Below are 26,165 nucleotides of genomic sequence, written 5' to 3'. Positions count from 1 at the left end.
ACAGTGGTTAAGACCACTGACTGCTCTTCCAGAAGTCCTGAGTTCACTTCCCAGCAACCACAGATGGCTCACGACCATCTGCAACGGGATCCAATGCTCTCCTGTGGTGTGTCTGAAGACAGTGACAATATATTCATACATATAAAATAAATAAATCTTTTAAAAAACAAACAAACCTGGGTTTTAACCTCTTTTGCCATAGCCCATGTTATTAAAGATAGCCACGCTGAACTCTGAAAGGCATTATTTACTGGAAAGAAATATTATAAGAGGTTTCCCGAATTCTTGTAAGACCAAGTAATGTGCCCCTAATACCCACCACCCTCAAAAAAGAAAAGTATTTTACAAATTCTGAACCCTAACTTTGGAATGTCCAAAGCCAGGGTCTAAAATTATCAAGTTTACAACTCTCAAGAGGGCCAGGGAGCAAATCACACTGGGGAGCAGATTCACACTTGACAAGGGATAGCAGCAACAGTCAAGGAACCCAGTGCTTTGCTTAAACTGACCATCTTAATGTCCAGGTCAGGAAGCCTTCATCCAGGCCAGGATGTCCTTATGTGAAGTCATACTTCCATGATGTATTGGTTCACCAACACCAATGAGTAATTCCAAGACGTTTGGAAGGAAATAATCATACCAAAGGAGGAAGGGGGAGCTATTTAATCTTAGCAAGGGCAGCCGCTCTTCTTTCTGTGTTCTGGAACAAGGCACGAATTAAAGCTTTTACTTCGCTGGAAGGGAATGCAGTTGCCAGGGGCCCTTTTCCATCTGCCCACCTGCAAAACAAGACAGGTTCTGTTTCCTACTCTGTCTAGTAGAAGCCAGACCTTAAATTGTCTTACTTGATCCAAACACTTAAGTGGAATTAAATACATCCCGTGAGGCCCACCCTCCTCTAGCTATTGCTGATCATGGCTGTATCTGGCACCAGCACAGCCAGAGAGTAGAAGCAGAGGAGAGATGGTTCCAGTTAAGAGCACTAGCTGCTCTTTCAGAAGACCAGAGTTCAATTCCCAGAACCTTCATGACAGCTCACAACCTTCTGTAATTCCAGTTCCAAGGAATAAGACATCCTCTTCTGGTCTCTATGAACACCAGGTACACATGTAGTGCACAGACATATAAACGCACAAAATTCCCACACACTTAAAAGAAGTAAATCTTAAAAAAGAAAAGAAAAGGGGGCTGGAGAGATGGCTTGGGGGTTAAGAGCACCGACTGCTCTTCCAGAGGATCTGAGTTCAATTCCCAGCAACCACATGGTGGCTCACAATTATCTGTCATGGGATCCGATGCCCTCTTCTGGTGCGTCTGAAGACAGTTACAGTGTACTCATAAATAAGTCTTTAAAAAAAGAAAAAACAAAAACTAGAGCCACATATGGTGATGGCTCATACCTGCAATTCAAGCACTTGGAAGGTGGAAACAGGAGGGTCATTTGAAACTCAAGGCCAGCCTGGTGTCCATAACAATTCCTAGACTGGAGTATATAGTTAAACCTTGTGTGGAAAAACACAAAAGGTCCTCAGAGGGGTGTGGTGCTTAGGCTCCTACACCAGGGATTCTCAACCTCCCTAATGCTATGGTCCTTTAACAGTCCCTTATGTTGTGCTGACCCCCAACCACAGAATCATTTTCATTGTTACTTCATAACTGTAATTTGGCTATTGTTTTGAATCACAATGTAAATATCTGATATGTGACCCCTGCAAAAGGGTTGGTCAAGCCCCAAAAGAGTTTGGACCCACAGGTTGTGAACCAACATCTTTTTTTTTTTTTTTTTTTTTTTTTTTTGGGGCTGGGGACTGAACCCAGGACCTTGCGCTTCCTAGGCAAGCGCTCTACCACTGAGCCAAATCCCCAACCCCATGAACCAACATCTTAACTATTGCACTCCCTGCAGAAAAGAACTGGCCATTCAAAAAAATGGCCTCACACTAAATACTTAAGATTTGACAATCCCTCGTTTTTTCCTTTTTTCTTTTCTTCATTAATTTATTTATTCACTTTACATCCTTACCCCAGCCCCCTCCCTCCTCCCTCCCAGTACCACCCTTATAGCCCCCTTCCCCCATTGCTCTGCTCCCTTCCCAGAGAAGGGGATGCCCCCCTTTTAACTCAACTGCAGTGCTTGGGGTATCTTACCATTCTTAATACATCATCCAGGTGTAAGAAGGACGGACTTCTAATTAAAAATTGCCAGAATATCTATACTGCTGCCAAAACTACATTCTCTATCAAAAAGTATGGATGAAAGTCCTTTTGTCATTAACTATGAGAAGGTGGTCATAAGATCTGCCCTATGAAAGACTACTAAAGGCCTCAACTACTGCACTGGAACATGAAATTCTTAACTGAATAACTCTAAGGAACAGAGGGGCCGGAAATGTGGCTCAGTAGCAGAGGGCTTGCCCAGCATGCACAAGGCTGTGGGTTCAATAACCTGCGACATGCACACGCATGCACACAGTGGGAGGAAGGGGCAGCTGCCACTGGTGGCCCCAACCCTCTTTCGTGACCATGTATATAAGCCTCTAAAGAAAACACATACGCACCTATCTCCGATTTCCTGCAAGCTAGCTTGTAGCATTATCATGAGTTCTTTGAAAGGCATCCACTTGGACACATAGACCGGAACCTCTTCTTGGTATTTCTTGTTTTTGTTTTCATCAGACAGAGGTGCAAATACTTGTGGCCCTTCATCCATCACTGTTTTGCACAGGGAATACAATCTATCGCCATCTTCAGTCGAGATGTCCTAGTTTAGCACAAAGAGAACATAACAGAATAGAACTGACCAAAGGGCAGGGCAGATCAGATGATTTCCCAGTAATGTAGCCCATCTTACTAGTCACCAGATTCAATCAGCTCTCTGAAAACCCTCCTGAAGGTAGAATGATCTAATCTGTGTGTCAGCCAATGGCCAGCAAGGCTCTACACAGGAGCCTGTGTCCCCAGCACAACAGACTACACACAGCTGCTATGAAGGACAGTGCTACAAGTAAGGCCTTGGTTGACCTGTGCTTTGAAGGGTCAGCTAGCCACATCCAGGGAATTTTCCTCATAGTATCACCTACAGTCCACTCAACTGCACAGTGTGTTGGCAAACTGGGGCCTGCACAGACTGTGTTCATGTTGCTAAATTAAATTACCTAGTTCATCTGCTGAACAAATGACTTCATACTAAGTAATATGTCTTGGGACCACTGCCCAGTTTCCAATGTCCCCATTCCTAATTTAGACGCTAGACTAAGAAATCCCACAACCCTACTTTCTTATCTAGGTATAAAAGAGATTAACAAGTTCACAGCAAAACAGAACTCAGACAAGCCTGGAACCAACCAACCAAGCTGCAACAGCCTGAGGTAGACACGAAACGACCAATCTCTTCTACCACTGTGCCCATTAGAACAAGACTGCAGTATCACTTCCTCGCTACAGTCATGGTGCAGGACAGGACCTGCCTTCCAAGTGGACATCCGCTCTCACCTCTAGAGCAGTGATCCTGCCAATCATCTCAGCAATCACGGTGTTCAACAAGGTCCCCATAGCCTTGCAGTATATGTTCACCGGCAGGACATCCTGCCACACGATCCCAAGTCTCTTCAGCTGGTGCAGCACCTGGAGAAGGAGAGGGTTAGGATTCACACCCGTCACTTCGTGGGAGAAATAGAATGGGAGAAAGAAGTGATACAGATGTGAGGTAATGGGGACTCCGTGGCTCTTGAACGTTTACCCTCTGTGATATCCTTGAGTAAAGAAAAGCAGACTCTTCCTGAGGAGGGAGCACAGCAGTGAGGAGGTAAATCAGCAGAGGGAGAAACTAAATGTAGTGTGTACACCATGGAATACTGCTCAGCCACAAAGACCAAAGTCATGTCATTTGCAAAAAAAACATACACAGCTGGAAATGATCACTGTAAGCAAACTAAGTCAGTCTCAGGGGACACAGATCACAGCTCTGCTCATCTGTGGTTCTGAGATCCTACAGTACACCCATACCCTAATGTATGTATATTGATGAATATATGTATAATGTATGTATACATGATAGGAGAGTAGAGCAAAAGGGAACAAAGGGTCTTAGCACTTGCTGTGAAAGGCAAGAAAAAGGAAAGGGACAGGGGCTAAACGCTCTATTAATATTTGTATGCAAATGTCTTTATAAAACCCAGACCATACACAATGAATACACACCAATGGGGGGGGGGCGCCTCACTTAAGACAGAGGTAGAGAAGAAAATCTACATTTAAATGTGTTCACATACAATGAGTTAATATTATTGAGTCAATGGAAAGATGGCTTGTCTTGGTTGAACAGAAAAAAGACTTTACACACAGCTGTCACAAGCATCTAGACTTTGCAATGGGGAGCATAGAACTCAACTGATGGACTTACTAGTGGGGTGAGGGACCCCCAAGGACCTCGGTGCCTGCATCAGCCTCCTACCTGCCTCACTGCCTTGCTTGCTGCAGAATAATTCTCTTCATCATCCATGTTTGCAAAGCTCCTAGCACTTGATAATCTCTCCAGAAGTTCTCCTTTCTGGGTCCGCATCTGGGCCAAAAAACACTCCGTCCCTACAGAGGGAAAACAAAAAAGTGTAAACTTGTTGAATCCCACACTGCAAAACCAGGGTGGGCGAGCTGAGCCTAAGACTGTCAGCTGCTTGGCCTGTGTGAGAACAATCTCACTAAATGTGCTTGTTGTATAGAATGATTCTGAGTCCACTTAGCCAGTCCCTCTGACCCTTTCACAGCATAACAGGAAAACCTTTTCAACAGTTTGCATGGGATATGAGACAGCTAAGAAAAATCACTTCTATAGATAAAGCAGCTTACTATTCCAACGTCTATACCACTGATGGAGAGCACCTACAACTGAAAAGCTAAATGAACAACTTTTCTCAGGGTACTCTCATAATTAATATTGATTTACCATACAAATGTGGCTCTCTCCTGACACAAGTGACTTGGTAGAGTCAAGTCTGACATGCCAACATACCACAAAATCATGTCAGGAAAAAATGTTTACACAAAGATGACATCCACTTTATAGAATAACTGGAAACTAACCAATCAGAGGACCTCCCACACTCTAACACATCTAATAGATCACTAACTCCTAACCACCTCACCTATTAAACTACAGAGTACTAGGCTATAAATCACACTTCCCCAAGTGTGAAGCACCAGTTACCAAGTCTTCTGAAGCCAGGCACAAGGTCCACAAAAGTGGTCGTGCCATCACAAAGAATGGGGGTGAGCCGAGATCTGAACTGATGGCCGAGGGTCAGCAAGTGGTGAGCAATATACATGCAGTTGTTATGGTGAATGGCAGCCAACTGGGGAAGCTTCTGAAGGTTCTCCCTAGGCCAAGAGGAAGGACAAAAGAGGAAACCACCTGTTGGTTACTCAAGTCGAGCTTTCTGGAAAGTCATCTGTGCTCTAAGGTGACAGGCGGCCTTGGCTTTCCCCACTCTTAAGTGCTGAGCACAACAAAACATGCGGTCGCTCTAGCTCGGTGAGCTGTGCCAGCCTGACTTTAGCCAACAAACTGTCCCGGGGAGGGCTGGAGAGGGGGCCTCAGCAACTACAAATGCTTGTTATTCTTGCACAGGCCTGAGTTTGGTCCCCAGTATCCAAATCAGGTGGCCCACAACTACCTGTAATTCTAGCTCCAGGGGAATCCAACTTCTGGCCTCTGTGGGCATTTTATGAGGAGACACACACACACACACACACACACACACACACACACACACACACACACACACACACACACACACACACGCACGTATGTTAAAAAAGACAAGCCAAGAAAATAAAATAAACAACTGTGGATGTGTTACTTCTGGCACAGGAGACAGGAGACACAGGAGACTTTACATCCTGCCCTGAAAATTCAGCCAAGAGAAATACAGGCTCACTTTTCTGCTTCCTGAACTCCCATTTCACTTATATAACGAAACACTGAAATCAGATTAGAATTGGATTTAAAACTATCTACTTGGGGTTGGGGATTTAGCTCAGTGGTAGAGCGCTTGCCTAGGAAGCACAAGGCCCTGGGTTCGGTCCCCAGCTCCAAAAAAAAAGAACAACAACAAAAAAAAAAAACTATCTACTTGTTTAGACTTTATCCCATACAAGTCCTTTGAAGTTGACTACAGATCAGAATCATATAGAAAATTTTTAAATATAAAGGTATTTAGAATTTTTCCCAGAATAATAACCTTTGTGAATGAAACCAGGCATTTTTACTTTTTAAAATCTCTGTAGATAATGGTTTTAACCCAGAACTGAAATTCACTACTTCAATTCTTCCACACAAATTAGTCTCTACCCAGTTCAAACCCTATGAGAAGGTTTGAACAGGTATGGCCTCCATAGAGACTTTGACTGCTTGGCCATAGGGAGAGGCACTATTAAGAGGTATGGCCTCGGAGGAAGTGTGTCACTGTGAGGGCAGGCTATGAGGTCTACTATGCTCGAGCAACGTAACACACAGCCTCCGTCTGCTTCCTGTCGATCAAGATGTAAAACTCTCGACTTCTTCTCCCGCACCGTGTCTTCCCTGCATGCCACCATGCTTCTCTCCATGACAATAAATGTCTGAAACTATAAGCCAGCCCCAGTTAAATGTTTTCCTTTATGAGAGTTGCAATGGTTATGGTGTCTCTTCACAACAATAGAATCACAGGACAAAGACTTTTCTATTTCCTAACCAAGAAATGTAAAATGGTTCTGAAAATGCCCAGACATTAAAAACTGGATATAGTGTGTGTGACCTTCCTACACACAAAATCACTGTTCACACCACAGTAAAGTCTACAGCCGGGGATGGGGATTTAGCTCAGTGGTAGAGCGCTTGCCTAGGAAGCGCAAGGCCCTGGGTTCGGTCCCCAGCTCCAGAAAAAAAAAAAAAAAGTATACCAAATTCAGACCTTTTAAAGGCTGTAGAGCTAAATCCCCAACCCCAGAATTTGGTATACTTTTACTGTGAATTTTAATCACTGTCTTTGGTGAAAATATGAAGTTATTGGTTTTAACCTGATGTAACGTTTTAGAGGTCCAATTGTACAGGAATAAGATACTCACTTGTGGTATGTGGGCACCACATCATGGAACAAATGGAAGATATTTCTCACTGAGTAAAAAAGCTGGACAGCACTGGAAGGAAAACAAACACTCAGAAAAATCATACAGAATGAAGCAGGTATTCTGTTAGTGAAGGGCATGTGATAAAAACCACTGCTGCAGAAAACACACGCCTTCATCACTGCAGGAAAACACCGTGGCCATCAGTGGAGACACACTCAACCGGTATCTCTAAACTGAACTTCTTTTCTAAAACCTGGATACATCATCGACCTTCAGAACAGGAGTGTTCAACCCAAAGCCTCTTCTCTACTTATCCATTTGTGCTCTGCCAGCACCCAAGGTATCCTCCCAGTGACAAACAGAGTTAAGCCTCAAGCAAATGTCACCCGTTTCTTGATGCATTCTGCAAAGGGCATCAACAAAGGCACTCACCAGCTCTTTCAGAGTCAGGCTGACTTTCAGCTTTCACCTTTCCCCGTCTTCCCCAATGCAAAGGATGAATCAACATTTTTGTCTAACCCTCAACATCCTTTGCCCTTTAAATCTGATCTTTAACTACCTAAGGATCACCATTAAGATGCAGTTAAGAGACTCTGTGTGTGTGTGTGTGTGTGTATGTGTGTGTGTGTTGTGGGAGGAGGACAGGGAAACTTGGCCTCCAAAATGAACCTTAAAGAGAAAATACACAGATGGGAAAAATGGCTCTTTAAAAGCCCATTGTGAATGTCAAAATGTGTAAATTTTTTAAAATTATTTTTTAAATAATTAAAATAAGTATTAAAAAGCAATCTATTGCCAGTAGAATGAATGTAAGTACTTAGTATACCAAAACAGTGTTCAGGTTTTTTAAAAAAAAAATTTTTTTAAATATTGCCATATATCCCCAACTTCTGGCCTGATGTATTTGAAGAATGTCATTTGAGGAAATAATGTCAACTTTGTTTACCTTGCCAAAAGAGCACATCAACATTCTTTATAAAGAAACAGATGTTTTTCACAGGGGCAGGGAATGGCTCAGCAAACAACAGCTCTCTGGCAAACCTGGTGACCCGAGTGTGATCCCCAGAGCCCACGTAAGTGGAAGGAAAGAACTGATTCCACAAAGTTGTCCTCTGACCTCCACATGTGCCATAGCACAATCAAGAACATACATACATGCATATACACTAATAATAAAAGTAAGTACAATTTTTTTTCTGCTTATAATACTAGAGTCATGCTCTATCCAGAACAACATAAAAAAGAGTATTTGCAGCCTGGAGAGATGGCTCAGAGGGTAAGAGCACTGACTGCTCCTCCAGAGGTCTTCAGTTCAATTCCCAGCAACTACATGGTGGTTAACAGTCATCTGTAATGGGTGTCTGAAGACAGAGACAGTGTACTCACATACATTAAACAAATAAGTAAATAAAATTAATTAATTAATTAATTAATTAATTAAAGTATTTGCACACAGAAATAACAAGACCTGAGGACACAATGACTAACTCAAGCCTAATTCCACAGCTTTTCCTAAGGCTGAGAAGAACAGCTCCATACAGACTCACACTGATGGCCTTTATCAGACCAGCTCTACAATCAACTGGCTACTTCTCTACTACCACAGGAGCCTTTCAAAACAAAAGGATTCAATATGAGATGTGAAATAAAGCCTGAGGTATCCTGAACACACTACAGATTAGGAGAAGTCATCTTGAAAGGGTGAAGTCAGGGCTGTAATATGTTCTACTTCCAAAGAAAATCGACTGTTTCTCCCTTTGCATGTTGCTGCTATGTAGAGTTCGAATGTGAATTCACAGGTCCCTCTGGCTCTCCAGGCTCATATGGTATAACCACCACAATTATCCAGCAATGAGCATTTCAGTATTAACCCTTTTCAAACAAGTGCTCTAAGTCTTCTGTCTGTGCTTTCTAATGTAGCATTGTTTGATCACAGACAGCCAAAATTCGACAAAGTGTCACTTACTAAAAACTAAAACACATTTTTAATACCAAAACAAGCCTACACATTTATCCACAAGTGTATCTACTTCTTGGTTTCTTCTTTCATAGCTGGACTGTACTAAGTATCCCAGGCTGGCCCAGACCTTGCTTTGTAGGCCTGGCTGACTTCAACCTCACACTCCTGCCTCAGCCTTCCAAGTGCTGGGTTATGAACATGGACCAGCAGGCCCAGCTAGCATCGCTTTAACACTTTTACACCTGTGTTACTGTAAGGAAATGACAGGGTCAAGTTATCTGTGTTACCATTGGTCGCTACTTGTTGTTGCCTCAAGTAAAGTCTGATAAGCGAGCTCCATTAACTTCTTCACAGCCTCACTGATGCGGCACGTGGGTAAAGAGAAGGACCGAGGGTCCAGCGAAGTCTCAGGCTCTAAGTGTCCGGCATCGGTGAACTGCACTTTGCACACTTGCACTTGTAGCCTGTGGTCGGCATCAGGACTGGGCAAGTCTGGTAGGGTTTCCTCACAATCAGGACCAATCTAAAATTCAAACATAGCAACAGAAAAAGACGTTTCCAGGAAAATGCAAACTCAAGCACACAGCAAAGGCTAAAGACACTCAATCAAGGCTTCCGTGTTGATGGAGCCATGGCCCTACAGGTGACTAGAAGATGCTCACACGAGTGGTCTGATTAAAGGACTGGCTGGTCTGGACTGATAGCACACCAAAGAGATAAGCAATCTCATGTACTGTGGGATTCTTAATATTAATGGAAAAGCAAAGATTTGGAGAAACTGAAAAAACCTGTAAAACTCATCATTCTCAGGTCTCATAAAAACTCCAACTTGCCTCAGAATGTGCTAATATCTGTGTGCCTCAAATGGCTAAAAATATTGTTGGAAGAGACAATAATGGGCCATGCCAAGGAAATGAGGAATGCAGAAGAACAGATTAAGAACCCAGTGCCCGGGCTGCATATGGTAGACACCTTTAATCCCAGCACTTAGGAGGCAGAAAAAAGTGGATCTCTAAATTCGAGGCCACCCTGGTCCATGTAAGTTCTACGCTAGCCGGGGTTACACAGTGAAACCCTCCCTCAAAAAAAGGAAACGCAAGTAGAATCCAATGCCCTCCAGGCCATTTCAAGCAACTCAGAAAAATGGCTGGGAAAAATCTACTAATAGGTTGCCTTAGTCTGTGTTTTAGTAATGTTCAGTATGTTTCTATAACACTTTGCATTTACCTAGTACTGTTTTATATATACTAAATGATGTAAATATATATTATATATTATGTTATATTATTGTATATGTTATATATTATACATTATTTTTATATTATGTATATTGTATATGTAAATATTTAAATAATATATGTGGATAAATACATGATATAAACAAAAAAAGCTCAAAATTATCAAGAGTCAAACAGTAAACTGTTCTTCATGTAAGTTCATTCCCATTGCAAGTAATTATTTATACCTTCGAGAAAAACATTTATTGGGCTGGAGAGATGGCTCAGTGGTTAAGAGCACTGACTGCTCATTCAGAGGTCCTGAGTTCAAATCCCAGCAACCACATGGTGGCTCACAACCATCTGAAATGAGATCTGGTGCCCTCTTCTGGTGTGACTGAAGACAGCTGCAGTGTACTCATATATAATAAATAAATAAATCTTAAAAAAAGTGAGACATTTATTTTGTTTTTATTTGAATGTGTGTGTATGTGTGTGTGTGTGTGTGTGTGTGTACGCACGTGCACCCACATTCTCCACACATAATATAGCCCAAGCACATATATCCTCAAGTAATGACAAGAATAATCTGCTTTTTAATCCTGTCAACAGCAAAGCACAACATTTGTAGACTTTCTCAGTTTATACAGTGGCTTTCAAGTATGCGGTTTATCTGGAACTCCCAATACTCCAAGAAAAGGGAGACAACAGGAGCACTTTGAAGAGGACCATTTGTCTCCAAGAGCTTGACGACTGCTCTCTTCCCCATAAGTGTCTCAAAACTAAGCTGCTCCCCATAAAAGACGCAGTAAGCCCCACGTACCTTCACGGTGTTGTGAATTTCGGAGGTCATTAGATGTCTAGCCGCCACAATCACATCCTGGCACTTCTTATTAGCAAAATGAGAATTGATATTGCGAGCATATTTCAGCAAGTCAGTAGTATCTCCTTTTAAAAATCTCATCTCCTTTAGGGACTTTTCAAATTCCTCTGTGGACTGTATGATCTGACACAGACAAGCATAAGAAGAAGAGAAAAGAACTCTATGTGGTTATCCCTCAGTATGTTTTGGGAATTAGCTCCAGAACACCCCCCTCAGAAATTACAATCCCTGGATGTTCAAGTCCTTTGTATAAGAAAGCACACTGCTCACATACAAACTATGTTCACCCTCTCATATACTTAAATCATCTCTCGCTTATAGTACTTGATAGAATGTAAATGCTATGTAAATAAACAACATCCTCTGACACTCCATTGTTTCACAAAAAAATAACAAGAAGAACTCATATAAATCTAGTAAAGAAACAAATTTTTCCCCAAATATTGTCAGTCAACTGTCAGACTGAAACTATAGAAACTGTACATCAACTGTGCATACATTTCAATATGAAAATTCCAAATCCACTGTAATGAAAAGAATAAGAACCAAGATTGAAGTGGAGATTTCTGGTTTCTTTGGAAGACCGGATTGTGTCATGTGGTGCTTTTCTGGAAGCGATCTGCTGAGGATGTTTTGCTGAGGCAGACAGTTGAGGATGCATGGTATTTGGAAAGAGTATAAATAGAACCAACACACAGTGAGGATGCTCTTGCATTGGTTCGCCTTGAGGACTTCACTGGTCTTCACTCACCTTTGCTCGCTGTGACTTGGAAGAGAGAATGGAGCCAAAGAACTTCTGGTATTTTGGCTGCTTCTTTCTGATGGACTTGTGCGTCTGCTACTGATTCAGGTTTGGGATCTGCTGACTGGACAGGACTACCAAAACTGATTTGTGTTTAATGCTTTGGGCTGAACTGCTGATACCCTGACACGGAAGACTGGAACTGTACCAAAGAGCTACTTCCAAACACTGCCCTTGTCTGTTACCCATCGTTCTCCCCTACTTTTGGTCAGTGGGCTAGAAGGGAAGTGGAAGCATTTAAGAAACCTTACTAAAGGAGGTTCTGAAAAATCTAAGCCAACACAAGATGGCCATTTAGATAACAGGACAATTCATCAGTTACTCAGTTTAAAAATAAACATTCTAGGAGCTTGAAAGATGGCTCAGCACTTAAGAGCACTGGTTGTTTTCAGAAAGCTGGGGTTTAAATGGCAGTACCTACATGGTAGCTCCCAAAACCATCTGTGACTCCAGTTTCAGAGGCTCTGATGCCCACTCCTGGTCTCCACAGGCACCAGGCACATGACACACATACATACACTCAGGCAAAACATTCCTAGGCATCATTTTCATTATACATTCTTCCAAACCTTGATTCATTTGGAAGAGAATCTTCAATAGAATTTGAAGACTCCAAAATGGTGTCAAGATTTTATAAACAAACACCCTTACTCTAGCATTCAAACAAGCACTAAAATGGAGATATCACAAAATAGCTATTACAGCTGATAGAAGTATGAAAAATTTTAAAAAGGTATAAGAAAGCATACTTTGTGCTCCAACATATGACAAGGGCACATGCTCCACTATGTTCATAGCAGCCTTATTCATAATAGCCAGAAGCTGGAAAGAACCCAGATGTCCCTCAACAGAGGAATGGATACAGAAAATGTGGTACATTTACAATGGAGTGCTACTCAGCTATCAAAAACAATGACTTCATGAAATTCACAGACAAATGGATAGAACTAGATATTAGCCCAAAAGCTTGGATTACCCAAGATACAATCCACAGACCACATGAAGCTCAAGAAGAAGGACAACCAAAGTGCAGATGCTTCAGTTCTTCTTAGAAAGGGGAACAAAAATATTAATAGGAAGAAATATGGAGACCAAGTTTGGAGCAGAGACTAAAGGAAAGGCCATCCAGAGACTTCCCCATCTGGGGATCCAGCCCATACACATACAGCTACCAAACCTAGACAGTATTGCTGATGCCAAGAAGTGCATGGTGACAGGAGCCTGATATAGCTGTCTCCTGAGAGGCTCTGCCAGAGCATGACAAATACAGAGGTGGATGCTCGCAGCCAACCATTGAACTGAGAATGGGGACCTCAATGGAGGAGGTAGAGAAAGGACTTAAGGATCTGAAGGGGTTTGCAACCCCATAAGAACAACAATATCAACCAACCAGAATTCCCAGGGACTAAACCACCATCCAAAGACTGCATGTGGACAGACCCAGGGCTCCAGCTGCATATGTAGCAGAGGATGGCCTTGTTGGGCACCAATGGGAAGAGAAGCCCTTGGTCCTGCCAAGGCTCAACCCACCAGTGTAGGGGAATGTCAGGGCAGGGAGGTGGAAAGGGGTGGGTTGGATGGATTGGGGAACACCCTCATAGAAGAAGAGGGAAGGTGTATGGGATAGGGGGTTATAGATAGGAAACCAGGAAACGGGACAGCATTTGAAATGTAAGTAAAAAAATATTCAATAAAGATAAAAATTTTTAAGCGTTGGGGATTTAGCTCAGTGGTAGAGCGCTTGCCTCACGGGCACAAGGCCCTGTCTCGGTCCCAGCTCGAAAAAAAAAAAAAAAAAAAACAAACAAACAAAAAAAAAAAAAAAAAAAGATAAAAATTTTTAAAAAAGCATATTTTCTTAATCAAAGAGACAGGAAGCCAGAAGAGAAACAAAGTCATTTGTTATTTTCGCTCCTTATTAATAGTTCTTGGTGTTGTTTTTTCCAGACAGGGTTCCTCTGTGTATACTTGGCTGTCCAGGAACTCACCCTGTAGACCAGGCTGGCCTTGAACTCATAGAGTTCCTCCTGCCTCTGCCTCCCAACTACTGGAATTAAAGTCGTGTGCCACTCTGCCTGGTTTTTAATAATAATAATTTTGTTTTCTTTTTTTAACATTTATTTATTTATTTATTTAGTGTATGTTAGCATGCTGTTGCTGACACAGAAGAGGGCATCAGATCCCATTACAGATGGTTGTGAGCCACCATGTAGTTGCTGAGAATTGAACTCAGGACCTCTGGAAGAGCAGTCAGTGCTCTTAACCGCTGAGCTATCTCTGCGGCCCCAGTAATAGTTTTCTTAAGGGTATCACTTAAGAAGAAAAGATCAAAACATCTGCAACACGGCACAGGACTTTCCCAACTGAAAGCCTGCTATCCCTCTACTCTTTACCTCCTCATATTGCTGTAGCTTGCTGCTATTGGTGGGAATAGAGTAAACCAAGCAGTTTCTGATGAGGCAATCGGACAGGTCCTCCCAGATCACCTCACCAAGCATCTCAACCAACACGATCTCAGGGACTTTTCCAATTTCTAGGTCAGCATCAAGAGGCAAATCTGAATTCAAAGGAAAAGGTTTTAGACACACAGTCCTGACAAATTCATAATCCCTAGTCTTCTAAACTGACTCAGTTTTAAGATGGTGGGCAGAAGACGTGACCAAGGTAACACAGAGAAAACAAAAATATATAAAAATTAAAATAAAAAGGTGGTGGGAAAGAAAAACTGCACAGATAATGCCATGGGTACCTCAACAGGCTGTGCATGACAACGCACAGTGTAAAGTCAGAACTGTTTTCCTCTCTCTGCTCAGACAGACCCTGCTCACCACAGCACTCCTGCACTCCATGGTAATTCACACTGTGCCCACTACATTGTAATCATCTACCCATAAGCCATTACTCTGATTATGTAACAAGCACTCAAAAAGTATGCATTCCAAGTTAAAACTAGTTTTTAATAAAAACCCTACAAAACCTTACTTCTTTTTAATAATAAAAAAAGCAAAAACAAAAGAAAGAACGCTGTACTTTTGCATCTCAGTATATGATTTAGGAATTTATCCTAAGCAAAGCATCAGTAAGTTACATGAAAGCATGCTGCCTGATCTGCCAAGTGATGTCTTCGTGCCTCCTTTGCAGTCCATCTCATGGTTCCTTTTTTTCAAAGGACCAGTATATTTAGAATAGCACATTTGCCATTTAAATAAAAGTTAAGAGCAAACTGAACGGCACAGTGGGTAAAGATGCTTGGCTTACCATCAATTCCCAGAACACCCACACGGTAGGACAGAACTGACCCCTAAGTTGTCCTCTGACATCCACACTCAGGCTATGGTCAATAGGTAAATAAAAGGTGGCGTTCACCTTTAATCCCAGCACTCAGGAGGCAGAGACAGGAGGAACTCTGATGCCAGCCTGGTCTAAGAGTAAGTTCCAGGAACTACACAGAGAAATTCTGTCTTGAAGAAAACCAATAAACAAATAAATATGAAAAGAAAGAAGAGAGGGGAAGCCAAGATGTTGGTGTTTGCTTTTAGACTCCATACCGGCTTTTTTATGAACAGACTAGGAATAATAAAGTCATTACAGTTGTTTAAAAAAAATAATAAGCTAGAGAAATTCTGCCTTGAAAAAAAAAAACAAAAACAAACACACCGGTCTATATATATGCCAACACTATAAATTATCCCTGGTTTACAAATGACTACAAAAATGTGCTCTTCGCTGCTGCTCATGAATTATAAAAGTTTCAGAAAGTCTACTGAAACAGTTTTCACTGAGATTAAAAAAATACTTGCTAAACATCCAAAGCCGAAAATGAGCATTTGGATTTAGAAGCGTGTAATACAGAATGAGACAGGGTTACTCTGCAGCCCAGCCTAGACTGGAAGTCACTGTGATCCTCCTGCCTCAGCTTCCAGTCTACTGACAGTACAAGCATGAACAACCATACTAATATTTCTCACTGATCTCATATAAAAAAAAGGGAGGGTGTCTGTCACTTGTCACTTATGCCCCCCAAGTGTAACAGTTTAAGGAGTTCTGCTCCTATCAATTCTAAATCATTTAAACAAAATAAGTAACTTTCCTCAGAAGAATGCTGGCTGGAACATTCCACAAAACTACTGAGGAAAGCAAGGAGAACATAAATCGGACAAGCTAGAAATAGCAGCACTGTTTTTAAAAACCAGAAGAAACTTCTTTTGTTGTTATTTTCCAAGTCAGGGTCACCAGAGGCTTAAGTACACTTCAGCAGTATAGCCCTGGCTGTCCCGGACCTCACTCTGTAGACCAGGCTGGCCTCTAATTCAGAGATTCACCTGTTTCTGCCTCCCAAGTGCTGGGGCTAAAGCTGCGCACCACCACCATCTGGCTTAGAAGAACTTTTTGTAGGGGTGTGTGTGTGTGTGTGTGTGTGTGTGTGTGTCTGTGTGTGTGTGTGTGTGTGTGTGTATGTGAGTGTGTGAATGTGTGTGTGTGAGAGAGTGTGTGTGTGAGTGTGTGTGTGTGTGGGTGGGTGTGAGTGTGTGTGTATGGGTGTGTAATATCTGAGTTAAAGCAAAACAGGCAATTTCTAATCCAAGTACATAAAAATTAGCAATAGGCCAAGTGGTAATGTGATTTGTTCCTGATATTCCTTCATTTGTTTGCATCAGGTTAATGGGGATTTTCCCATGGAAACATATACAACAGGCCTGGCTCATTTATCCTATTTTTAAGGCAAGTATCCCAAAACATGATGTTATCAGATGTCCAATAAGAGAAGTACATCCTAGACTCTAGCTAAAATACCATAGAAATACAGGCTCTGAGATGTCACTAATAACCCAACAGGGCAAAGAGAAAAACTATAAATTAGGCAAGAAGACGGAGTCCCCTGTGCTTCTGTGGCATGACTTACCCGGAGACCAGTGCTTTGCTCTATAATACGTGTAAAAGTAGTACACACATTTCCAAACTGTAAAAGGCTATTTTGGTGTACACACCTAGAAGCTGTTTCTGGAGCACTTCCAATACCAACTGGATCTTTGCAAAAGCTTCGGGTGGTGGTGGATGTTCTGAGTCCGTCGTCAGAGACTGGAAACAAATGCTAACTGAATTCGGCTGCCTTTCAATCACAGCATGGAGCGACGGGCAAGTCACCAGAGGCTTAAGTATATACTTCAGCAGCATCTGACCTGAAATCATTACCATGGGGACACTCAATGACAAACACCAGAAATACACTACTCATATATGAAATTCCCAAACGTAAGAGTAAGACATTGACTCAAAAACATAAAAAAAAAATCAAAATTTAAAAATCACGAGCTGCCTTTAATCCCAGCACTTAGGAGGCAGAGGCAGGTGGATCTCTGGGAGTCTGAGGCCAGCCTGGTTTACAAAGTGATTCTAGGACAGCCAGAGAAACCCTGTTTTGAACAAACAAACAAATAAACAGATGTCAGGGGCTGAAGAGATGGTTCAGAGGTTAAGAGAATTTCTTGTTACTGCAGAGTACCCAGGTTCGAGTCTTAACACCCATAATAGCTCACAACCATTCATAACTCCAGTTCCAGGGGATCTGATGCCCTCTTCTAACCTCCAATGTACCCTTGATGCAGACATACACACAATCAAAACATATATGTTATATTTAATATATATAAATTTTGAAATATATATAAATTACATATATTATATTTACTATATATAAATTTCAAATATATATAAATTTTATATATACATATACATATATATATATAATTTGTTTTAAAATCATCATTAAAAGAAGTCTCTAAGGAGTAAATGTCCCAAAGATATATATCACAAGGAATGAAGGGATAGCTCAAGGTTAACAGCACTGGCTACTCTCACAGAGGACCTGGGTTCAGTTCCTAGCACCCACATGACAACTCGAAATTGTCTCTAACTCCAGTTCAAGGGGATCTAACATCTTCCATAGGCACAAAACACACACAGGATACCCATATATATAAGTAAGCAAACTAGCCATATACATAAAAATGAGTAAATTTCAAAAAACAAAATATACCCATGAAATTACACATTGCAGATTTCCCAGAGTATCCTTCGCACCTAAACACGTTTACGTTATTCAAAAACAAAAGCTGTAAAAACTAAGAACTACTTAGGTTTGTTTTCTTTAACTATTTATTTTATGTACGAGAGCACACTGTCACTGTCATCAGACACACCATTATAGGGCATCAGATCTCATTACAAACGGTTGTGAGCCACCACGTGGTTGCTGGGAGTTAAACTCAGGACCTCTGGAGGAGCAGTCAGTGCTCTCAACTGCTGAGCCATCTCTCCAGCCCAAGAACTATCTTTAAAAAAGACCCATGCACTATTCCCTTTGATGAAGTTTACGGACTCTTCAGTCATCCCTTTAACACCAGGCCTTCTGAAACTTAATGGGAATGAAACAAACCACTTACCAAATGACTTCAGCTTGGTGGGTAATTCTCCAAGAATAGAAAACGCCAAGAGGACAGAGCTGATGGATGGCAGAGGAGTCATCTCCTCTTTCTCGGGCTGCTCAGTGCACAAATGAAGTTCTGTTTGTAGACAAGATTCTAAGCTGCTGGTATCTAAGAGGAGGAGAAAACTATCAGCTGTCTTAGCAATGTCATGTGATCCTCTTCTCTCAGCCCTTCCTCTACTGAGATTCCTAAGCACGGCTTCATTATGCCATGCTTATAATATGGTTGACTGTGATATCCATGCCCTAAATATGTGCAGAATGACTAAAAGCAAGCAAGAATTGCAAAGTGAGCTCGCTTCCCAGACCATCCACACCCCGGCACCACCAAAGGTGTAATACAAATATCAGAAAGACTTCAACACTGCTGACAGCTTCACATCTAAAACTTTCTGAATCATTTCTTTCAAACTACCGGGCGATACAATATGTAATATACGAAGTGGGGGCAAAATGGATATAGGAAACAGAGCAGGATAAGGTTTACTTTGAAATACACTACACTGGGTTGGAGAGATGGCTCAGTGGTTAAGAGCACTGACTACTCTTCCAGAGGTCCTGAGTTCAAATCCCAGCAACCACATGGTGGCCCACAACCATCTGTAATGGGTTCAGATGCCCTCTTCTGGTGTGTCTGAAGACAGCAACACTGTACTCATAGCCATAAAATAAATACATCTTAAAAGAAAAAGAAAGAAATACACTACATTTCAAAAAAATCTAACACAGAAAAATGTATGTCCTTCACATACCTCTTCTAAGGTAAAAATAATTTACCAACATGAGCTCAGTCTCAGGAGTGAGAGGAGAAAGAGAAGAGAACTGGAGGTAAATATGACCAAAATATATTGGGGTTGGGGATTTAGCTCAGTGGTAGAGCGCTTGCCTAGCAAGTGCAAGGCCCTGGGTTCGGTCCCCAGCTCCGAAAAAAAAAGAAAAGAAAAAAAAAATATATATATATATATATAATACATATATATACATATATATATTATCTATTTTGTGAAAATATCATCATGAGATCTATTACTATATACAATATATTCTTTTGTTATGTACAATATGTACTAATCAGAAAGATGAAAACAGAGATCTGAGGTAAGTCTAAAGATCAGTAATTGAGGTACTGAAAAATGAATAAATTAATACATTACTAAGCGAAACGTTCTTGTTTTTTAACAGTAGACATTTAGGATGTATTCAGAGGTCAATGTGCGTCAGGCAGATTAAGCAAAACAGTCCACCTGAGGTCAGCAGCACCTTTTGATGGCGGGAACTTCCATACAACCAGCTTCTGCCAGTCTTCTCCCAGGTGGTAAAGGATGTTCTGCTTCTGTACCGTGAGCTCCATGCTGAGAGACTTCAACATTTTTAAGTCAAAGCATTTTTTTGATTTTAATAACTTCAAGCATTCCTGTGCCTGGTAAAAAAATGGAATCACTGTTAAACAGCTCCTCCAGATTCACAAAAAAAAATCAGAGCCCACGTGTTGCATGACCATAAAGATATCAGACGTAGGGACGGCACTGACTGCTCAGACGTCAGAGTATGCGCACCTCCTCCAGGAGCCGGGCAGCAGGGATGTATTTCTTCTCTGCCAGTGCACCGTTATACTCTTCAATAGCAGAAGAAAACTGAAACAGAGAAGCGTAGCATTTAAATTCCTGTGTCTGTTTTAACATCAGCTTGTAAGATGTGAAAACACCACTGTCAGGGAACATCGGGACAATGAGGAGAGAGACAACCTCCTCCCCCCCACCTTAGCACTAGGGTTCCAGCTGAGCTTCCTTACCTCTTGCAGCTGTTTGAGCAAACTTAGGACGACAGAGTCTCTTTCCAGCCGCTGCTTCAAGTTCGTAAACTCAACAGTTGATATGTGAAGATCCCGACAGACCTAGTTTACACAACAAAAGTGTAAGTAAGTACTTCAGGCCTTACCACATCAGAGGAATAAAACATGGATAACCTATCACTAAGCCTTAGTTCCCCGGTGGGATTTAGGTTGAATTTAAACACAGTTCTGATGGAAATAAAAAGCACAGAAGATGGCTGGGAGAGCCTGGGTCCAGGTTCAAAGCCTTACCCTAAACATGAAGGCCATTCTCAGGTCAATGAGATGGCTCAGTGGGCAAAGTTCTTTTCCCCATTTACCCACCAAGCAGGATGACCTGAGTTTTAGTGGCAAGCATCTAACACAGAAAACCAACAAAGAATACCTATTCTCATCAACGTCAACTGTCAAGTCACCCTCTCTTCTTTTTTCTGTTTGAGACAACACAGCCCTGGCTAGCCTGGCACTCACTATATGTAGACCAGGCTGGTCTTGAGCTCGTGGAGACTCGCCAGCCTCTGCCTCATCACCTCCTCTAAACAGAGCTCATCACTTGGATTACTAGAAAGGCAGCCACAGAGACTGCGATTTTTTTTAATGTTGAAGAAAAATCCACTTCTCACTCTATCCCTTTCTCGAAAGGCCTGTGCAACATTAATTTTCTCCCTTCTGTGTTTGAAGCCGCCCATACCTCATTCTTCATTCATTCAAGAAGGAAGTAACTAGGTACACAGGCATGCAAGGTGTCTCACACCAGATTTAAATAGGTTGAGTTTTTTCCTTTGGGAATCATTTTCTCCCCTTGAGCAAGCATTCTATCTCTCAGCAGTTGTCCTTCTCCCCTCCTCCTTCACACAATAAGCTTTTTCTGACAGCGGCAGACACAATGCCTTAACTCCTTACCTCAGGCAGCCCACATCTAACTTTAAGAAAGGTATGAGTTCCCCCAGTCCATCAAAACCATTCTTGTCAAAACACTGACTTTTCTCTGCTCCACCCAAAGCCTATCTTGCCAATACCAAGATAACACACTCCTACTTTCCTTCTTCCTCCCTCTCCCTGTCCCATGGTCCCATTCTCTAATGGTTTTCCTTACATCGCTAAAATGCTTGGCCACGTCTGGAGACATTTTTTGATTGCCACACTGAAGGAGTGAATAAAAGTCAGGAAGATGAGCAGCTACAATGTACAGGACAGAATCACTCAGCCTAAAATATGGAGAGCCAAGGGTCTAGATTTGTTTCACTGACCAAACAGCTTGATCCTCGGTTATCCTTGGCTCCCAAAATATACCACATCTCCATCCCTAGATATAAAGCACTAGGCCACAGAGCATGGCAGGACAGGGGGAGCGAGAGTCCTCTGCAAGCTCATGCTAAGCTGAAGAGCTGTGGTGAGTAACACAAGCCACTTCATAAACAGCCAAATTCAAGAAAGATTGTTCTGACACTTACATGTCTGAGACCAGCTGCAGATCTAAGAGTGCTATTAAAAGATGAAAGGGTGGTTGCGCATAGTGACACAAACCTCTAGCCTCTAATTTTAGCCTTTGGGGTTGAGGAAGCTGAAGCACTGAAAATGCACGGCCAGCATGGGCTACCCGATGAACTCCAGGATGACCCGAGTTACACATACACAGAAAGACCTTATATGGGGGTGGCAGGAGGGAGACAAGCACTTTAACTAGGAAAAGATGAAAGACCAAATTTTAAACATTTTCATATGAAAATATTAAAGTCCTGAGATTTTCTTTAAACAAATTCCATTCGGGCTGGAGAGATGGCTCAGCTGTTAAGAGCACCGACTGCTCTTCCGGAGGTCCTGAGTTCAAGTCCCAGCAACCACATGGTGGCTCACAATCATCTCTAATGGGATCTGATGCCCTCTTCTGGTGTGTCTGAAGACAGCGACAGTGTAGTCATATACACAAAGTGAATAAACCTTAAAAAAATAATCCATTTAAATGTAAGACATTATTATTTTCACTAAGAGAAAGTTACAGTAAGAGGAAGTAATATAGCTGAGTTTGAGAAATATTTCTAGTTTAGAACTGAAGTCACCCTACCACCACTTGATTCAACCTCTATTTACCAACAAGGAAAGGAAGGTCCTGAAATGTCCCACAGGATGGTCTTGGAAATCAGGAAGCCAATATGATGCCTCCCTTAGAAACGTAAATGTACCCCATACAACGATCTACGCTTACCTCGGTCTCTATCCTGGATTTCAGCTGGTCGATGTCATTGGATAGAGTGTCCACCTGGGTGACGAGGGCCTGTGCGCTCTGCATGGTAGGCAGGAATTCACTGTACTTCTTGCTGATCATATTGCACACCTCGCCCTATAATACAGGACGGAGGAAGTGCATGACAATGAAACGAACCAGCAACTTCATTAAAAACACACCGCGTCTTCCAATGTTGGAACTTTATCGAGTTACCCAAAGTCATGGGTGTCCTTCAAAAACATTTCATTCATCTGTAAAATGTAGGAAGGGGACAATTCCCAAACCCCAACAATGCTCTGGATTTGTACAGAACAGACTCCGGAAATGAGAAAGATGGAGCCAAACGAATCACAAGAAACTGTATCATACTTTGCCCACGAATTTTAATCATCTACCTAACTAAACATAGAGATCTATAATCTGTATACCTTAATTTACTAATTTCTACCTTCTGGGTTACAAAATGTTCATCTTAAAACTCCTCGAAGGATAAAAAGGGCTAGGGGGACGTCTCCAATAGTAAAGGTGCCTGTCACCAAGCCTTCTGACCTCAGCTCAATTCCTGGGGTTCACACTGCTCACTCCCACAAGTCGTCCTCTGACCTCCACACTTGCACCATGGCACGCATGCACCCACAGACATACACACATGAATAAATAAAATTTTTATAAAGGATTGAGTCTTGTTATCCTCCTTAACTCAAAACGACTTAATCCCTTCTTGAACACTCTGCACTATGTAAATTATGCTTGCCCACAAACTAATTCCTTTTATGTAAGAAAGATAATATTCTCCAAACTGAACAAAAATACAAGGCTGAAGTGTCACACTCCCACAGTTACAAAGCATCTCAGAACAAAAGAGAAAGACTCTTTCAGGGAAAAAGTCAGGCATTTGTTTTATGCAGGAGGCTAAAATTGAGATGGAAGGTGTGTGTGTGTGTGTGTGTGTGTGTGTGTGTGTGTGTGTGTGTGTTGTGCAGAAATATATTTAAAGTAGTAAAAAGATTTTAAAAAATGGCAAAAATATAAGAGCTGGCAGTACAAAGAAGATGTCTGCTTGAGGCATAGAAAATAGTTCTCAGTTGACTGAAGATTCAAGCTTACATACGAAATGAGTGCAATTTTCTCATCCTGGATCATTAGAAAGTCATTTTTTAAAAAAGTAAGCCACACTATAGAAATGCTAGTGACGTGAATACATAAAATTAAGAAAGCTGGGCTGGAGAGTTGGCTCAGTGGTTAAGAGTGCTGACTGCTCTTCCAGAGGTCCTAAGTTTAAGTCCCAGCAACTACATGGTGGTTCACAAGCATCTGTAATGAGATCTGATCCCCTCTTTTGGTGTGAATGAAGACAGCTACAGTGTACTTATATATAATAAATCTATTTTAAATTAAAATTAAGAAAGCTAACATCAAAAACTGTTAGGAATGGGTGTGATGGTACAGGCCTTTAATCTCAGCACTCAGGAGGCAGAGACAGGTGAATCTCTGTGAGTTTGACATCAGCCTGTTCTACAAAGCTTGAGTCCAGAACAACTAGGGCTATTCCACAGAGAAGCCCTATCTAGAAAAAACAAAAAAGGGAAAAAAAAGTAAGAAAAGAGTTGTTGCAAAACTATAGTGTGCCTACACAGTATGTTTCATATTTTCTATGAAATTAAAGAACATTTGATAAGATTAAAAAAAAAAAAAAGAGTTGTTAGCGCCTACCAAGTTTGCTCCCTTTAGTTTAGACTTACATGTCATTTTCAAAGAAAGCCAGTGAAGATGTGGCTTGCCAGGTAACACTAATAGATAGTGAAACTATGGCTGTGAGCCGCAAATCCATTCAGGTACCAGCTCACCAACCCTCAGCATGCCTCAAGTTCCGTGCGTGAAGTAATACTTTTATAAACATTCAACCAGCTTTTAAAAAAATGCGACTTTCTTAGAATTATTACATTCATCCATAAATGGAGGAGTGGATAGTGATGACAGATTGGGTGGTTGTCCTGTCCTATGTGGACATCCGGGCTTCCAGTTCCACGCCCCGGCTCCTCAGGTTTCTTCAGTCTTCTTCTCACCGGCTCACTATTGCCCAGTTTAGTCCCCCTCCCCAACACTAAACAGACGCGGCACTCCCTCGTTACAGTCCCAGGCCTTGGTCTCCAACCGCTCTGCAGCTGTGCTCCAAGAAGCCCCCACACTTCTGAGCCTCCAACTCAGGGTTCTCCCCGTCGGCTCAGCACCCGGATCTCCCCAGCGGCAGCCGCCTGGGGCCGCCCTTACCTTGATCTCCTCCACCCGCCGGGTCAGACGGCTGATCCTGGTGCCCAGATCCTCCTTCTCCAGGCTCCCCGAGTGGGCCAAGACTTCCGTCACGAAAGAAGCCATTGCCACGAAGCGTACCCACACCAACAGGATAGGTCACTCCAGCAGCCAGCACCGCAGCTCGGGTCCCGCCAGCGGCCTCGCCGCACGGCCTGCCGGGAAACTGAGTTCTACGTAGCCCGGCACTCGCGCACAGGCGCGAGTCACACTACAGTTCCCAGCAGGCCTCGCGCCGTCAGACGTCCGCCGTTTCGGCAGCTTCTGGGAGGCACCAAAGTGCGCAGGCGTGATCCACTCCCTACCAGTTTTCAAATGCCAGTCTGTTCCCGCCAGTTTTTTTCTTTCTGTATTTTGGTTTGGTTTGGTTTAGTTTGGTTTACGCTAGAAGCTGAGAAATGTTTCAGGTAGTAATCCTTTATGACCCTCCCTATACTGAGTAACGTTTTCCTGTGAGATTATCTAGCTCGATAGAGTCATCGCTATCTTTTTTGTTAGATATTCATTGGGCGCAGCAGTTGAATCTGCGAATTTTGCGCTCTGGAATTGTGCGAGAATGACATCATCTCATAAGTGAAAGGATCCCCACAATTGCACCTTTTTTATATTGTTAATATGCCTTAGTATAAGTATGCTGATGCATGGATATGGTACAAATTCATACTTGGTGTAACGGTTCTGTGTGTGTTAAAGACATCGTTTTTGTAAAACCTTCTTTCTAAGATAGGTATGAATGTTTTGGCTGTGTCCATGGAAGTCAGAAGAAGGCAACGGATTCCCCGAAGCTGAACTTTTCAGATGGTGTGAGCCTCCATGTGGATGCTGGGAATTGAATCCAGGTCCTGAGTAAGGGCAACCAGTGCTTCTAGCCACGGAGACTTCTATATAGAGAGCCCCTAAAACAAGATTCTTAGCACTTCCTATCAGAGATTACAAATAAGTTTCACCAAAAGCTTTTTATTGTTGTTTAGTTTTTAAAGTTTTCAGCGATTTCTTTTTGCTTTGTTTTGAGACATGGTCTCTATAGCCCCAGAAGGCATCAAATTCATAGCTGTCCTCCTGCCTCAGCCTCCTGCATACAGGGATTTGACCGGAAGACAGCTGATTCCAGAAAGCGTTATTACCAAGGCGACACTCTTTGTGGGAGAGGTGTGCTGTAAGAGCATCTTGTCCTCTTTATACACGTTTTTGTTACTTGGCTGGCAGAGCAAGCAAGCTGTTTACAAAAGCCAAATGGAATGAATGCCATTAGCACAGCAATATCATAAAGTTTAAAAATAACAGACAAGGGTGCCGATACAGGTGGTTAAATCAGCAGGGATTTAGAACAGGTGTTATCTGTCT

General features: G+C 42.1%; 1 protein-coding gene across 1 annotated transcript; it reads right to left on the bottom strand.

The window, feature by feature from the left end:
* Positions 1-227: 227 nt before the first annotated feature.
* Positions 228-24,976, bottom strand: Zw10 (zw10 kinetochore protein). The gene is made up of 16 exons (XM_032910094.1): positions 24,783-24,976; positions 22,491-22,625; positions 20,246-20,347; positions 20,010-20,087; positions 19,714-19,873; positions 18,410-18,562; positions 16,955-17,146; positions 14,360-14,523; positions 11,105-11,287; positions 9,352-9,587; positions 7,102-7,173; positions 5,204-5,373; positions 4,454-4,584; positions 3,493-3,624; positions 2,559-2,761; positions 228-779 (listed from the first exon to the last, which is right to left on the bottom strand). The coding sequence occupies exons 1-16, from the start codon at positions 24,885-24,887 to the stop codon at positions 659-661; spliced, it is 2,337 nt and encodes a 778-aa protein (XP_032765985.1). The 5' UTR covers positions 24,888-24,976; the 3' UTR covers positions 228-658.
* Between the last annotated feature and the right edge of the window lie 1,189 nt (positions 24,977-26,165).

Source organism: Rattus rattus, chromosome 8, assembly GCF_011064425.1.
Source record: "Rattus rattus isolate New Zealand chromosome 8, Rrattus_CSIRO_v1, whole genome shotgun sequence".
Lineage (NCBI taxonomy): Eukaryota > Metazoa > Chordata > Mammalia > Rodentia > Muridae > Rattus > Rattus rattus.
This window is presented reverse-complemented; position numbering and strand designations above follow the sequence as displayed.

Bases quoted from the DNA above. Each gene is read 5' to 3' on its own strand.
- Zw10 (XM_032910094.1), bottom strand. From the start codon at position 24,887: ATGGCTTCTTTCGTGACGGAAGTCTTGGCCCACTCGGGGAGCCTGGAG. The intron at 5,374-7,101 runs GTGAGTATCTTA...CTCTTGGCCTAG, and splicing joins GTGGTGCCCACATACCACAA to GGAGAACCTTCAGAAGCTTC. The intron at 2,762-3,492 runs GTGAGAGCGGAT...GTGCTAAACTAG, and splicing joins GCAGGATCACTGCTCTAGAG to GACATCTCGACTGAAGATGG.